Here is a 15,841-nt window from a genome sequence, read left to right as displayed (position 1 = left end):
CCTGCTTCCTACCATGAAGTAGAAGTCTAGCACCCCAACTTTCCCCCAAATTTGCTCCTCACCATTAGGGATTGGAGCCTCTAGACCCCAGCCTCTGATTCCTTCTCCCCCCTCCACAGCTCTTGCTCCCCTCAGGGACCCAGGCGTCCTGCCCACTCCCTTCACCATAACAACCATTCTTTTTTGGAGTTGCTTAAGACTTTAATATCATTTCATTAAGTCAGTAAGTTAAGGGAAGTTTGGGGACACAAAGAGACCAGGGGTGGGCCAAAGAAGACCAAGGTAGGGGGGAAGAGGGGAGAGCCCCCCCCATCCCCTTCTCCGTGGAGATGGCTCTGAGAAATCAAATATTGACAGTGAGAGAACAGAACTTATTAAATCTGGGACAGGGGTGTGTGTAGGGAGCTGTGGGAATGGCCTGATGCCTAGGTTCTGAGAGCGATGAACATTTGGGGAGGAGAGATGAACCTGTGGCCAGGAGGATGTTCAAGGCTAAGGGTCTCCATGACACAAGCATTGTGCCCCTTACCATTGGGATGTGCTCAGTCTTGCTACCCTTGTTTCTCAGCTGTCCCCTAGAGTCCCTGGGGACAAGCCCCTCCCATCACAGCTGTTCCTGTCCCCCCTCCTACCTTCTATTCCTTTCCCCCTACCTCCACCTCTGTTGATGAGCTTCAGCATCGTTTAATCGGATTGAGCAGTAATTAGCAAAGCGAGATGTTTGATTACCTATTTAGCATAATGTGGGGGGCTGGGCTCCCTAGGCACAGCCATGGTTGAGGGAGAAGTCAGAAAAGAAAATGGGGTCTATACAAAGTTCCTTTCCCTGAGGGATTCTCCAACCTGCCTTTGAGGCTCCACTTCCCAAGCCTCTCCTCAGATTTTTATTCCTTCTGGACTTCTGCTGGGGGATGGGGGTTCCTGATCAATTAGTCACATCACCTCTCTGCCACCTGATTAGAGAATCATCCACAAGGCCCATCGTAGGCCTGTGTGTTATGCAGCTGGTTTGGCGTGACCTCTCTTTCCTTCAATTCCTGCTCTCAGCAACAGGAATCTGGGCTGAGCAGGAGGCCACAAATCAGTCTAGAAACTCACCTGAAGGATAATCACCGCGGAGGTGGTGAGGGCAAGGCAGGGGGCTGTCAATTTTAGAAATAAAAATGGTGTAGGTGGGATTGGTGAGGTCAGGGTTGGCTCGGGGTGTGCTTTTAATTCACCCACCCATCCGTAGTACCAGAGATTGCCATGCCTGATAGTGCTAGACTGGCATTTTGGAGACCTGTCAGGTGTGTGTTAACCGACCGGGAAAAAAAGGGGGGAACGGAGTTGCCAGCTTCTCCTCCCTTTATCCAGCAAAGAAAATGTCATCAATTTAGCTCCTCATGGAAATGCAATCAGAGGGCTCGCTGCTGGCTTTGTCTTAATTAGGCACTATTGATGGAAGAGGGGAGGGCGCCTCCTTACTCCTCCCCCCACCCCCCATTCTGCTTCCTCCCGGTATTTCCCACGTCTCCCTAAAGCCTCTCCCGGCCACAGGTACCGCTCAGTCTTGCATGCGCCTCCAGGCGCCCCGGCCCGCAGCGCCCCCCAAAGTCTACCCGATCTCCACGTCCCTCGCCCCTCGCGTCCACCGGACGCAGCCTTTGTTCCTATGGAGAGCGAAGCCCCTCCCCGGCCCGGTCACCTTCCCCAGGGAGTCTCCGCCTACCGCTCGCCCGCCCTCCCCTCCCTCCCTTTTCCTCCTCTCCCCCCCCCCCCCCCCCAGCCAGGCTTTTCAAAGCCAATCCTCAGATCCCCAAAACTCCAGTTCCAGACTTCCCTCCCTCCCTGCCCCGCGGCCCCGCAATCCGAGACCCCCGTCCGGACCCAGAAGGGGGACTCGAGCCGAAGGGCAGGGGTGCTCCAGCCCCGGTTTTTCTCCCGGACCCAGCTGCAGCCACGGCTGCTTGGAAATCCTGGAGCACCTTCCAGAAGGCGAGCCAGTCTCCCCCGCGGGACGCCGGGCGCCATCTCCTGGTGCAGTTCGGGCTGGAGCCGGGGGTCGGGCGTGGGGGCACCCCTGTGTTCTCAATGCCCTTCGGGACTGTGGCCAACTCTTTCCCGTCCCAGCCCTTCCAGCGTGGTCCCGCATATCCATACCCCCCCTACCCGCACCTCCCGCCGTCACTTTCTGCTTAGGTCCCCACCACCCCTCTCGCCCCGGGTCCACGCGGGGGAGAACACGCGAGGGATGGGAAAGCCGTGCAGGAGTTCGTCCACGCGCCTGCGCAGTGGCGGCGGGCTCCACGGACCTGCCACTCACCCGGCCCTGCCCGGGGTTGCCATAGCGACGCGTGCGGGTGGGGGTGGGGCGGAAGGCCACGCAGGGCAACTTCTTAGTTGGTGTGGCTCAACGGTCGCCCACGGGAGGACAGGGTCGGCGTGGCTGTGAGGTGTGTGTCGGGGTACAGGGAAGGAAGGAAGTCATGCTGGGCACTAGTGGCAGTCGTGGCAGCCTAGGAAGGGATGGTGGTGGGGGAGAGAGGGCAGCTGGGTGTGCAGGACGGGGTTGGGAAGAGCCAGGGAGAAAGGGTAATTTGGGGGGTCCGGGGCATTTAGTGGAAGAGAGAGGAGATGGGGGGAGAAGAGGCAGCTTTGAGGGAAGAGGAAGGAGAAGGAGTATTTAGGGGTACAATGAAGAAGAGGGGCCAGTGGTGTGGAGAAAGCAACTATAAGGGGGAAACTGGCCCACGGGTAACCCCGAGGTCCTGCCCGGTGACAGTGAGCGCCAGGCCGGCGGGCCCAGGGTGTGGGGTCACGGTTGGAAGTCAATCCCATGGCTAAGGCTCCCCAGGCTCCACTCTGAGCCGCAGCGCAGCCTGCTGCTTCCCTGGAGGTTGATGGAAGAAGCCGCGTTGCTGTAGTTGGTTTTATTGATTTGTTGACCTAACAGAACGTTTTTCCTTGGAGCAAAGTACAAATCCTTCAAGTCTGAAATTTCATAACCTATGATCAATGCCTGTAGCAGCCTGTAGGGATGAGGAAGGAAAGCTACAGGTGGCTGTCAAGTTTATAGCTGAAGAAAGAAGGAATGCCCGGCAGTCCAACATGGCCCTTGGGGATTCTCAACACCTGCCAACTTTCAGCCATCCTACTTTTCTGAGAGGCACCATTGGGCCTTCCTCATGCCCTTATTTCCTTGTCCCCATAACACAATGTGAAGTTTATTAACAGAGGACTAATGTCCTTCAGGCTTCCCAGTCTATTCTCAAAGCATTTGAAAACAAATGTTCTTAATCTTTCTGACCAGTTAACCCAGACTCAGCTAACTGATAAGAAACCCTTGTAACACACAAAACCAGAGTCCTGCCCCTTCATTTCTTTTTTGGTGTTGCTGAGATTTAAACTCAGGTTCTCATGCTGGCTTTGCAAGCACTCTGCCACTTAAGCCACAGCTCCACTCTTCCATTCTGCTGTTCAGATTTTAGTGCAACCCTTACTCGGTGCCCTGATAAACGTAGTCACTTTTGAATTCACACATTGAGTGGGGCCTCCCCCCAGTTTGATGCTTTTCTTTTTTTCTTTATTTTTTTTTGGGGGGGGTCCGGTCCTGGAGCCTGAACTCTGGGCCTGGGCGCTGTCCCTCAGCTCTTCAGCTCAAGGGTAGTGTTCTACCACTTGAGCCACAACTCCACGTCCAGCTTTTTTCATTTTGCTTATGTGGTGCTGAGGAATCGAACCCAGGGCCTCACGTATGCAAGGCAAGCACTCTGCCACTGAGCCACCTTCCCAGCCCCAGTTTGATGCTTTTCTGGGGGTATTTACACTCTGAGCTGGGTAAGTGAAGGGTTTTTTTCATTAAACTGGGAGGAATGAGGTATATAGGAAAGTCACCTTCTGTGGACCTTCTCTTACCTAGGGCCCTGTAAGATAGAGTGGCTAAAGGTTTGACTGTCTATACTTCAGCTTGGAAGATTTTTTCCCCCCCTGATCATCTTAAATTTTCCAAACCACTTTTTGTCTCCTGCTTCTGCTTCTGCTCCTGCTCCTCTTCCTTTTTCTTCATCTTCTTGGAGCACTGGGGTTTGAACACAGGACTTTGTGCATGCTAAAGGGAACCTCTACTATGTGAGCCACACCCCAAACCTGAAGTAGAGTTCTTTTTTTTTTTGTCTGTCCTGGTCTTGAACTCTGGGCCTGGGCGCTGTCCCTCAGCTCTTCAGCTCAAGGCTAGCACTCTACCCCTTGGGCCACAGTGCCACTTCCAGTTTTCTGGTGGTTAATTGGACATAAGAGTCTCATGGACTTCTCTTCCCCGGCTGGCTTTGAACTGCTAGGATTACAGGCATGAGCCACCAGCATCCAACTTTGAAGAAAGTGGGACACCCTAGTGAAAAAAGTGAGGATTCCAAGACCCCTCTTTTGTTCTTTCTTCCTTCCTTCCTTCCTTCCTTGCTTCCTTTCTTTCTTTCTTCCTTCCTTCCTTCCTTCCTTCCTTCATTTCTTTCTTTCTTTCTTTCTTTCTTTCTTTCTTTCTTTCTTTCTTTCTTTCTTTCTTTCTTTCTTTCTTTCTTTCTTCCTTCCTTTCTTCCTTCCTTCCTTCCTTCCTTTCTTTCTATACTAGGGCTTAAACTCAGGGCCTGTGCTTTCACTTGGCTTTTTCAATTGGTGCTGGCCCTCTACCACTTGAGCCACATTTCCCCTTCTGGCTTTTGCTGTTTAATTGGAGGTAAGAGTCTCAGACTTTTTGCTTGGGTTTGCTTTGAACCAAGATCCTCAGACCTCAGCCTTCTGAGTATAGCTTAGATTACAGGTGGGAGCCACCAATGCCCAGCTCCCATTTTTCTTTTAGTATGTATGTATGTATGTATTATGTGTGTATGTATGTGTTTTTAATTTTAATTTTATTTATTTTTGTCAGTCGTGGGCTTGAACTCTGGGCCTGGGTGCTGTCCCTCAGCTCTTCAGCTCAAGGCTAGTGCTCTACCATTCGAGCCACAGCACCATTTCTGACTTTTTCTGTTTATGTGGTGCTGAGGAATTGAACCCAGGGCCTCATGCATACAAGGCAAGCACTCTACACTGAGCCACCTTCCCAGCCCCAGTATTTATTTTTGTGCCGATACTAGGGCTTGAACTTAGGGCCTGGGCTTTGTCCCTTAGATTTTTCTTTCAAGGTTAGTGTTCTTGCTTTTGAGCCACAAAAAGCCACTTCTGGCTTTTTGCTGGTTAATTGGAGATGAGAATCTCACAGACTTTCCTCTGGCTTCAAAATACAATCCGCAGATCTCAGCCTCTTGCATCTGGCTAACCTTTCTTTTTATTTTTTTTCCCTCCCTCCCTCCCTCCCTCCTTTCCTCCCTCCCTCCCTCTCTCCCTCCTTCCCTCCCTTCCTTCCTTCCTTTCTTTTGTAGTACTAGGAATCTAACTCAGAGTATTGTATCTGCTAAGCAAGTGTTCTACCACTGAGCTACACCCCCAGCATGCAAAGGCCCTAATGAGTACAGGCCCCTAGTACTGAGCAAGAAATAGGTACCCTCCCTCTCCCCTCAAAGGTAATTATATTGGCCAGGTACTTGTTGCTCATGACTGTCATCCTAGCTACTCAGGAGGTGAGATCTGAGGATCATGGTTCAAAGCCAGCCCAGGCAGGAAAGTCCATGAGACTTGTATATCCAATTAACCACCAGAAAACCAGAAGTAGTACTGTGGCTCAAGTGGTAGAGCGCTTACTTTGAGCTGAAGAGCTAAAGGACAGCACTCAGGCTGAGTTCAAGCCCCACTACCACACACACACACACACACACACACACACACACACACACACACACACACACACACACACACACACACACACACACAATTATATTGGAAGTCTCCCTCAATTCTTGAATCTAAAAGGGATTCTGGATTAGGGGCAAAATTGGGTAATGGACTCCTGTGTACTCCTATGTACCTGCAGGTTTTGCCTACACAATGTCCAACAAACCTGACAAGAAGCGGAAGCCAGGGAGCCGCCGGGGAGGTGCCCGGGGTGGCCGTGTGGGGCGAGTTGTTTCGCCCCCACAGGCTAGGCCTATTGAGAATGTCGAGAATGTCCTGCCAGTCGTTGAGGTAGAAGAAGAGCCTGAGACCATCAAGGAGGAGCCTGGTGAGTACTCCATGGGGTAGAAGAGACTTTGGAAATGGAAGGTAGGTAGGGCTGGGAATGTGGCTTGGTGGTAGAGTGCTTGCCTAGCACATGAAGCCCTGGGTTCAATTCCTCAGTACCACATAAACAGAAAAAGCCAGAAGTAGCACTGGCTCAAGTGGTAAAGCACTAGCTTTGAGCAAATAAAGCTCAGGGACAGTGCCCAGGCTCTGAGTTCAAGCCCCAGGATTCGTACACACACACACACACACACACACACACACACACACACACACACACATACACACACAAGGAAGGTGGGGGAATGGAGGGCTTGGAGGCAGAATGTATTTTAGAATGGTCTTAGGGCAGGAAAACTGGTTCTCTTGTTTTAGGGACAAAAGGTAGGGACTACATGACACCCCAGCCATGAGGGGTCAGCAGAACCTCAGCCCTACTGCTCTTTGTGTCTTCCTCCTGGCTAGCCTCATATTTATTCTGTCTTAGAATTTCCCACCAAGGCACCGATCCTTTCTCTAGCCTCTTCCTCCTTATTTCAAGTGTTCTGGTTGTTCCCACCCCACTGCAGAGGGTTTGATCTCTTCCTTTTTCCCATTTTCACCCTGGGTGGCAAAACAAATAATGTTTTTCTCCCATTAAGCTCATCACCATGGAGACTCAGCCTGCTTTGCCACCCTTTGAATCCTAAGCCCGGCTGATGCTTTCTACCATCTGTTGAAGGCTCCTGTATCTCCGCCCTCATTTTGGCAGGGACTTGGTAGACTGTGGAGGTTCAGGTTCAGGGTGACAGGAATAGAAATCTAGAAAGAGGGAGCAAAGAATTTAAAGAGGCTGCCTCTTGTGGTTTTTGATCCTGGAGCCAGCAGGGTTGGAAGGTTTTATTTGGTATTTATTTAGTCATTGCTGTCAGGTGCTTTCCTTTAGTTCAGTGGCCAGGGTGGACAGAACTGTGGGGCGGCGTGTAAACCTGACCTTTGATAGGGGCCTCCTTGACACTACTAATGTCCTGTCAAGGATAGAGAGAACTAGAATCTTCATATATATATATATATATATACATACATATATATATATAATTTTTTTTTTTTTTGGTCCTGTAGTAGGGTTTGAACTGAATGCTTTATGCTAGAAAAGTGTCCTACACCCAACTCCTCCCTTTTTTCTTTCTTTTTTTTTTTTTTTTGGGTCTGGTCGTGGGACTTGAACTCTGGGCCTTGGCGCTGTCCCTCAGCTCTTCAGCTCAAGGCTAGCGCTCTACCACTTGAGCCACAGCGCCACTTCCGGTTTTTTTCTTTTTGCTGATGTGGTGCTGAGGGATCGAACCCAGGGCCTCAGGCATGCAAGGCAAGCGCTCTACCACTGAGCCACCTTCCCAGCCCATCCCTTTTTTCTTTCAATGTTGAAGATTGAATCCAGGGCAAGTGCTCTTGAGCTACATCCTAGGCTTGCCCTGTATTTATTTCCCTGGATGTATTATCCCCTGTATTTTGGAAATTGAGACCCAGGGTCTGAGTACACTATAAGCAAGTGTTCTACCATGGGGCCTCATATACCTGTAGAACCCCCTTTAATATATATGAGATGGGTCTTGCTATGTAGCAAGACTTGACTTTTTTTTTTGTTGTTGTTGTTGGGCTTGAACTCTGAGCCTTGGCTTTGACCCTCAGCTCTTCAGCTCAAGGCAAGTGCTCTACCACTTGAGCCAAAGTGCCACTTCCGGTTTTCTGGCCATTTATTGGAGATAAGAGTCTCGCAGACTTTTTTGCCTGGAAAGATCTCAGCCTCCTGAGTAGTTAGGAATATAGGCATGAGCCCCTGGAGCCCCATCTTTTCTTTTTCTTTTTCTTTCTTTCTTTTTTTTTTTTTTTTTTTGGTTAGCCCTAAGGTTTGAACTTGTCTTTGAGCTTACTAGTCAGATGCTTTTTTTTTTGGTCGGTTGTGGGACCTGAACTCTGGGTCTGGGCCCTGTCTTTCAAGCCCCATGACCAACAAAGAGAGAGAGAAAGAGAGAGAGAGAGAGAGATGTGCAACACTATTTCTTCTAAGTTCCTTCCTCTCCCCCAATTTTCTTTTTCTTTTTGGTGCCAGTAATGGAGTTTGAACTCAGAGTCAGAGTTTTCTTAGCTTTTTCACTCAAGGCTGGCATCTGTGGAGCCACAGCTTCACTCTCAGCTTTTTGCTGGTTCATTGGAGACAAAAATCTATCCAGTTTGTCTGCTCAGGCTGGCTTCACGCTGGGATCTGCAAATCTCAGCCTCTTGAGATCTCCCAGCCTCCTCTGAATTCTTAAGTGCTGAGTTGAAAGCAATTTAAAATTGATTGACTCCTAGAGTCGGGTGCATAAGGGAGTAGGGGAGGAGGGAGAACAGCAGAGGGAGGTTTGGTTTAGTTGGGAGAATTCTCTGGAAGCAAAGGGAAAGCCCTTCAAAATGAGCAATTGGCCTCCAAACACCAAGGAACCGTGCCTCCCCCACCTCTCACCTTCTTATTGTTTGATCTGGAACTTTTCAACTGCCCCAGTAACCCTCCTACAGAGAGATCTTGAGGTTCCCAAACTGTCCTGCATTTATGATAAATCACTGAAATGTAATTGGAAGGACTGAGGCCTATCCAATGGAAACCGGGGGGGAGGGGGGGGGGGCCTATGACACATTTTTGGTGAAAGTTGGGTGTGTGAGAATAGAAACCCTTTCCTCCCCCTCCTCCCCCTCCTCCCCCTCCTCCCGCTCCTCCCCCTCCTCCCCCTCCTCCCCCTCCCCCTCCTCCCCCTCCTCCCCCTCCTCCTCCTCCTCCTCCTCCTCCTCCCCCTCCTCCTCCCCCTCCTCCTCCTCCTCCTCCTCCTCCTCCTCCTCCTCCCCCTCCTCCTCCTCCTCCTCCTCCTCCTCCTCCTCCTCATTTTCTGCTTTTATCAAACCTGGGGCCATGAGCATGCAATGCACACATCCCACCACTGTGTGATGCCCCCAGCCTTGATAGCCTTTTGAGTTCTGTATTGATATCCTTTACTTCCTTCAGTGCCCTTCAATTCCCATTAAAAGAAGAATCCTAATCAGCTTCACAATCCCTTCTCTGTAATTCTCCAAAGCTCTAACAGCTTCAAGTATTTCCCCCCACAGGGTTTGGCATGTATACTTATTTGGTGGTGAAATCTAACCTAAACTGACATGAAGGTATTTATGGTCTGTTTAACCCACTTAGGAGAAATATTCATATCTTTTACTACAGAAATACTTATAATAGTAAAAGTTAGGTTATTAAGTATTATTCTAGAGCCTGCCCTGGTAGGGGCTGAGGGATTACATACCACACTGTATTACATATTATACTATAATTCTCTCCTCCTCTCTTTCTCCTCCTCCTCCTCCTCCTCCTCTTCTTCTTCTTCTTCTTCTTCTTCTTCTTCTTCTTCTTCTTCTTCTTCTTCTTCTTCTTCTTCTTCTTCTTCTTCTTCTTCTTCTTCTTCTTCTTCTTCTTCTTCCTCTTCTTCCTCTTCTTCCTCCTCCTCCTCCTCCTCCTCCTCCTCCTCCTCCTCCTCCTCCTCCTCTTTTTTTTTTTTTTGTCGGTCCTGGGGCTTGAACTCTGGGTTTGGGTGCTGTCCCTCAGCTCTTCAGCTCAGGGCGATCCACAGCACCACTTCCAGTTTTCTAGTGGTTTATTGGATATAAGAGTCTCATGGACTTTCCTGCCCAGGCTGGCTTTGAACCGAGATCCTCAGATCTCAGCCTCCTGAGTAGCTAGGATTATAGGTGTGAGCCACCAGTGCCCAGTTCTCTTTCCCTTCTTCTTCCTTCCCTTCTCCCCCTTCTTTTCTATTCTGTGATGGGGATTGAACTCAAGATCTTAGTCATGCTAAATATGCTTTTTCACTTAACTATACTCTGAACCACCTACAGTACAAAATTTTGAAATATTCCTGACATCAAGAGTCTTGGATGAGAAGGCTGGGAATGTGGCTTAGTGGTAGAGTGCTTGCCTAGCATGCATGAAGCCCTGGGTTTAGTTCCTCAGTACCACATAACCAGAAAAACCAGAGTGCTGTGGCTCAAGTGCTAGAATACTAGCCTTGAGCAAAGAGAAGCTTAGGGAGAGTGTCCAGGCCCTGAGTTCAAGCCCCAGGATTGGCAAAAAAAAAAAAAAAAAGAGTCTTGGATGAGAGACTGCATACTATATTTTAGGGAGAATAGAAAAAGCATAGGAGCCGGGTGCCCGTGGCTCATGCCTGTAATCCTAGCTACTCAGGAGGCTGAGATCTGAGGATCACGGTTCAAAGCCAGCCCAGGCAGGAAAGTCCATGAGACTCTTATCTCCAAGAAAGCACTAGAAAACTGGAAGTGGCATTGTGGCTCAAGCGGTAGAGCGCTCGCCTTGAGCTGAAGAGCGCAGGGACAGTGCCCAAGTCCAGAGTTCAAGCCCCACAACCGACCAAAAAAAAAAAAAGAAAAAGCATAGGAAAAAATCCTTAATATTTAAAATCACGATAGCAACAAATGAATGCCATTTTGTCTTCTCCTGGCTCTCCTCTTCTTCTTTAGAGAGAGGTCTGGCCCACTTTGAGGCTTACCATTCCATTACCATTACCATATTGTCTATTTTTTTAAATTAAAAAGTCATGGGGTTTGAACTCAGGGCCTGGGCACTGGCCCTGAGCTCTTTCTTTCTTTCTTTCTTTCTTTTTTTTCTTTTTTGCTTAAGGCTAGTGTTCTACTACTTTGAGCCATAGTTCCACTTCTGGTTATTCAGTGGTAATTGGAGATGAGTCTCATGGACTTTACTGCCGGGGCTGGCTTTGAGCTGGATCCTCAGATCACAGCCTCCTAAGTATTTAGGGTTATAAACATGAGCTACTAAAGCTATAGTCTATTTTTTTTTAGTTAAAAATTTTAAAGCTGTTTTACAAAGGGAGTTTCAATTTTCTTTTTAATTATTAAGTTGAGAGAGAATTCACTTACTAAAAAAAATTTACGGGCTGGAAAGGTGGCTCAGTGGTAGAGCGCTTGCCTTGCATGCCTGAGGCTCTGGGTTCGATTCCTCAGCACCACATAAGCAAAAAGAAAAAAACCGGAAGTGGCGCTGTGGCTCAAGTGGTAGAGTGCTAGCCTTGAGCTGAAGAGCTGAGGGACAGCGCCCAGGCCCAGAGTTCAGGCCCCACGACCGGACCCCCCCCCAAAAAAAAAAATTTACCCTTTAAAGCAAACAACTCACCAATTTTGATATAGTCACAAAGTTGTACAACCATCAATACTATCTAATTTTAGAATATTTCATTTTCCCACAAAAGAAAGCTACCTTAAGCACCTTGACAAATTGACATAGATAACTTCTTAGTTGTATTAGAACCTTGGTGTGTTCTTCTTTTTTAAATTAATGAATTAACGATTTTTTTTTTTTTTTTTTTTTTGGTGCCAGTCTTTGGGCTTGAATTCAAGATCTCATATTCCATTTTTTGCTCAAGGCTGGTGGTCCTCTACCACTTGAGTCACCTCTCCACTTCCAGCTTTTTGTTGGTTAATTAGAGATAAGAGTCTCATAGACTTTTTCTTCTGGGAATTGGCTTTGAATTGAGATCCTCAGCTCAAAGCCTTCTGAATAGCTAGTACCCAGCTTGTGTGTGTGTGTGTGTGTGTGTGTGTGTGTGTGTGTATGTGTTAGCAATGGAAGGTAGAACCTTGTACATTTGGCAAATGCTTTACCATTGAGCCACAATCCCAACTTAGAAGCTTGTTTTTAGCAGCTTCCCACGAGACTCCAGGAATTTTTTTTTCTTTATGGATTTCCCTTCCCTTCCCTTTCCTTTCCTTCCCTTTCTTTCTCTCTCCTCCCCTTTCCTCCCCTCAAGGATTTTCCCATCTAGGTGATCCTCAGGTCTCAGCCTCCTGTATACTTAGGATTACAGGTGTGAGTCACTGCTGCCTGGCTGGATATTTCTTATAAGTGGAGTCATATAATGATGCTGTCTGATGTAATTGTCTGCTTTGGCCCATCATGTTTTCTAGTTTGATCTATGTTGTAGCATGGACCACATCCTTATTCCTTTTTATGATGAATAATATTCCATTGTATCTATGTCACATTTTGTTTATCCTTTATATATAGTGTTAATATAAACTAGAATTAATAAACTTAGGCTGTTTCTCCCTCCCTCCCTCCCTCCCTCCCTCCTTCCCTTCCTTCCTTTTTTTCCAATGCTGAGACTGAACCCAGGGTCCCATCCATGCGAAGTAAGCATTTTACCACTAAGCTATATCCCAGCCTGTTTCTACTTTTGCTATTGTGATCAATGCTGCTGTGCATATTACTAATATCTCCTTGTGTTCTGCTGTCAAGTCTTTTGGGTACATACCTAGAAGCGGCGTAATTGCTGGGCAATTATGGTGGCTATGTTTAACTTTCTAAGCAGTATCTTTTTTTTTTTCTTGCACTTTTATTCTTCCAGAGCCATTGTTGGAGGACCTCAAATTCCAAGAAGAGTTTGAGTCTCAAGTGGATGTGGTAAGCTCGGAGGCTCCTGTTTCTTCTACTAATGAATCAAAGGATGAGTGGTGGGAAGGGGTACGAGGAATCTTGCTCTTCTCCTGTTTCTTCTCCACTGGTAACCTGTTCATCACAAATTCAGTTCATGAGTGAAGGAAAAATTGATGTGTACTCCCTTCCTCGAGTAAGGAAGTAACTGGTCTCTGATTTCCTTGTATTCCCCAACCTGGATCATTCTTATGGATGGGCATCTGAACAAATTGAACACACTTAATTTTTCATTACTAATTTCATGCCAGTACTAGGTCTTAAATTCAGGCCCTCAGGCTCTCACTCAGCTTCCTTGGTCATAACTGGTACTATGCCACTTGAGCCTACATCTCCAGTTGGGCTTTTTGCTGTTTAATTGGAGACTAGCCCAAGTTAGCCTCAAACTTGTGATCTTTCTGCCTCAGCTCCCCAGTTTTGTTCTTTTTTGGTAATACTGATGTTTGAGTACTTGTTCCTTGATTGAAGCACAAGCAGAACATTCCTATATTTGCATTTTCTCTCTCTCTTTTTTTTTGTCGGTCATGGGGCTTGAATTCTGGGCCTGGGCACTGTCGGTCAGCTCTTCAGCACAAGGCTATCATTTGAGCCACAGAGCCATTTCTAGCTTTTTCTGCTTATGTGGTGCTGAAGAATTGAACCCAGGGCCTCATGCATGCAAGGCAAGACTTTACCACTGAGCCACCTTCCCAACCCCTTATTTTTCATTTTCATTCTTTGTGTTTTTTTTTTTTTTTTTTTGTCGGTCGTGGGGCTTGAACTCTGGGCCTGGGCGCTGTCCCTCAGCTCTTCAGCTCAAGGCGAGCGCTCTACCACTTGACCTACAGCGCCACTTCCGGTTTTCTGGTGGTTTATTGGAGATAGGAGTCTCACGGTCTTTCCTGCCCGGGCTGGCTTTGAACCGCGATCCTCAGATCTCAGCCTCCTGAGTAGCTAGGATTACAGGCGTGAGCCACCAGCGCCCGGCTCTTTGTGTTTTTTAAATCTTTCAGCCCCACTCCCTTTCTTCTTCCTCACTGCTTTGTCAATTGATTTTTTTTTTTTTTTTGGTGTGTATTTGTACTGGTACTGAGGCTTGAACTCAGGGCCTAGGTACTGTCCTTGAGCTTTTTCACTAAATGCTAGTGCTCTACCACTTGAGCCATTCAGCTTTTTGGTAATTAATTGGAAATAAAAGTCTCACAGACTTTCCTGCCTATACTGGCTTCGAACTGCAATCCTCAAATCTCAGCTTCCTGAATAGCTAGGATTACAGGTACGAGCCTCTGTCCTTGGCTTCACCTACACTTTTTTCTTCTTGTCAGTCATGGGGCTTGAACTCAGGACCTGGGCACTGTCCCTGCTCTACCACTTTGAGCCACTGCTCCAGGTTTTGTTTTTGTTTTTGTTTTCAGGTTTTTCAAGTGATTAATTGGAGATTAGAGTCTTATGGACTTTCCTGCACAGACTGGCTTTAAACCTTGATTCTTATATCTTAACCTCTTGAGCCGCTAGGATTATAGGCATGAACCACCAGGAACCAGCTTTCAGTAGACTTCTAAGCAAAGTCTTATCTTTGCGTCAGCATCCCAAGAGGGCTGCTTCATAAGGAAATTGCTCTTGTACTCCTACCCCCTTTCCAGCTCGTTATCTCCTTGCTCTTAATTGCTTCACTCAGGTGAAGATCCTACACATTCCCTTAATTCACTTTTCCCTTTGGGTGCAGATTGCTTGGAAATGTATTTTTACAGCCATGGTATAAGTGCAATATTTTGGGAAGATAGCAGCCTATTGTTTTCCTCTATGACACATTATGTTTCCACTCCCAGAGGCAGGAGAATCTATTGTCTCGGCTCTTCAAAAGCTTGAAACCTATCATTCAGTCATTCTCAGCTTTCTCTTTCCCATGCTGAACGTGTGTGGCTTTTCCTCTCCTCTCCCACGTCTGGCATGTGATGGTGGATGAGAAAATAGCTCATCTTAACAGCACTCCTTTTTTGCCTCTGTCTGCTCCCCTGTAGAAGTTTCTCTTTCGGTCTCAAATAACGCTGACAGGACTGTCCAGATTCACGTGGACAAAGGAGCATGATGCTGTCCTGGAACGCTTTGCGGAGGATCCCACAGAACCCATCCTCACCGTCTACATTGACCCCTATTTTGGGTTAAAGGTGGAAATGGGCATGCCTGTGCAGGTGGGTGAACTTTCTTCTAGGGAGTGAAGGTTCTATCTCTGTCACATTTGAATCTTACTTTCTTCTCTACCCAAGTCCCCCAGAGTAAAATACCCAGAGTTGGGTATTTTACATGGAGGCTGAGGTACAGAGAAGGATGAGATAGAATTTAATGTTTTTTTTTTTTTTTGGTCAGTTATGGGGTTTGAACTCTGGGCCTGGGCGTTGTCCCTCAGCTCTTCAGCTCAAGGCTAGTGCTCTACCTCTTGAGCCATAGGGCCGCTTCCGGTTTTCTGAGTGGTTTATTGGAGAAGAGTCTCCTGGACTTTCCTGCCTGGGCTGGCTTTGAACTGTGATCCTCAGATCTCAGCTTCCGGAGTAGCTAGGATTACAGGCATGAGCCACCGGCGCCCGGCTTAATTTAATGTTTAATTCAAGCCAATATGGAGGCTTGAATTGAGGGCCTCAAGTTCTGGTTCAGTTGTCTTGTTCACAACTGGTGCTCTACCACTGGAGCCACCCCTCCAGCCTGGCTTTTTGCTGGTTAATTAGAAATAGAGTCTTGTAGATTTTTCTGTCCGAGTTTCAGTTTCCTGAGTAGCTAGGATATATGGGTGAACCACTGGCATGCAGCTAGCATTTTATATTGGATAATCCTGTGAGTTAGTGGGGAAGCGAGACATATGAACAAGTATTTAGCATATATATTTACTATATTTTGCACACTATTTTATTATTATATTTTATTATGTATCCATATTATATATACACACAAGTGTGTATGCATGTGTATGTGCATATGTGTATACTTTTTTTTTTTTGCCAGTCCTGGGGCTTGAACTCAGGGCTTGGGCATTATCCTTAAGCCTCTCTGTGCTCTACCACTTGAGCCACAGTGCCACTTCTGGCTTTTTCTGTTTATGTGCACAGAGGAACCAAACCCAGGGCTTTATGCATGCTAGGCAAGCACTCTACCACTAAGCCACATTCCCAGCTCTGTGTATACTTTTGTTGGTAGTATGTTGGGGATTGACCCCAG

The 15,841-nt window shown here is 47.4% G+C and overlaps 1 protein-coding gene across 1 annotated transcript in view; it reads left to right on the top strand.

The window, feature by feature from the left end:
* Positions 1-2,393: 2,393 nt before the first annotated feature.
* The window catches only part of Dnah2 (dynein axonemal heavy chain 2), a 131,521-nt gene continuing 118,073 nt past the window's right edge, over positions 2,394-15,841 (top strand). Inside the window, exons 1-4 of the mRNA XM_042670874.1 lie at positions 2,394-2,435; positions 5,945-6,133; positions 12,567-12,622; positions 14,653-14,823. Of these exons, the coding sequence (XP_042526808.1) occupies positions 5,959-6,133; positions 12,567-12,622; positions 14,653-14,823 (402 nt within the window). The 5' untranslated portion in view covers positions 2,394-2,435; positions 5,945-5,958. The remainder of the gene's footprint in view (positions 2,436-5,944; positions 6,134-12,566; positions 12,623-14,652; positions 14,824-15,841) is intronic.

This window comes from Dipodomys spectabilis, unplaced genomic scaffold (assembly GCF_019054845.1).
Source record: "Dipodomys spectabilis isolate Male_0828 unplaced genomic scaffold, ASM1905484v1 ptg000576l, whole genome shotgun sequence".
Taxonomy (NCBI): domain Eukaryota; kingdom Metazoa; phylum Chordata; class Mammalia; order Rodentia; family Heteromyidae; genus Dipodomys; species Dipodomys spectabilis.
This window is presented reverse-complemented; position numbering and strand designations above follow the sequence as displayed.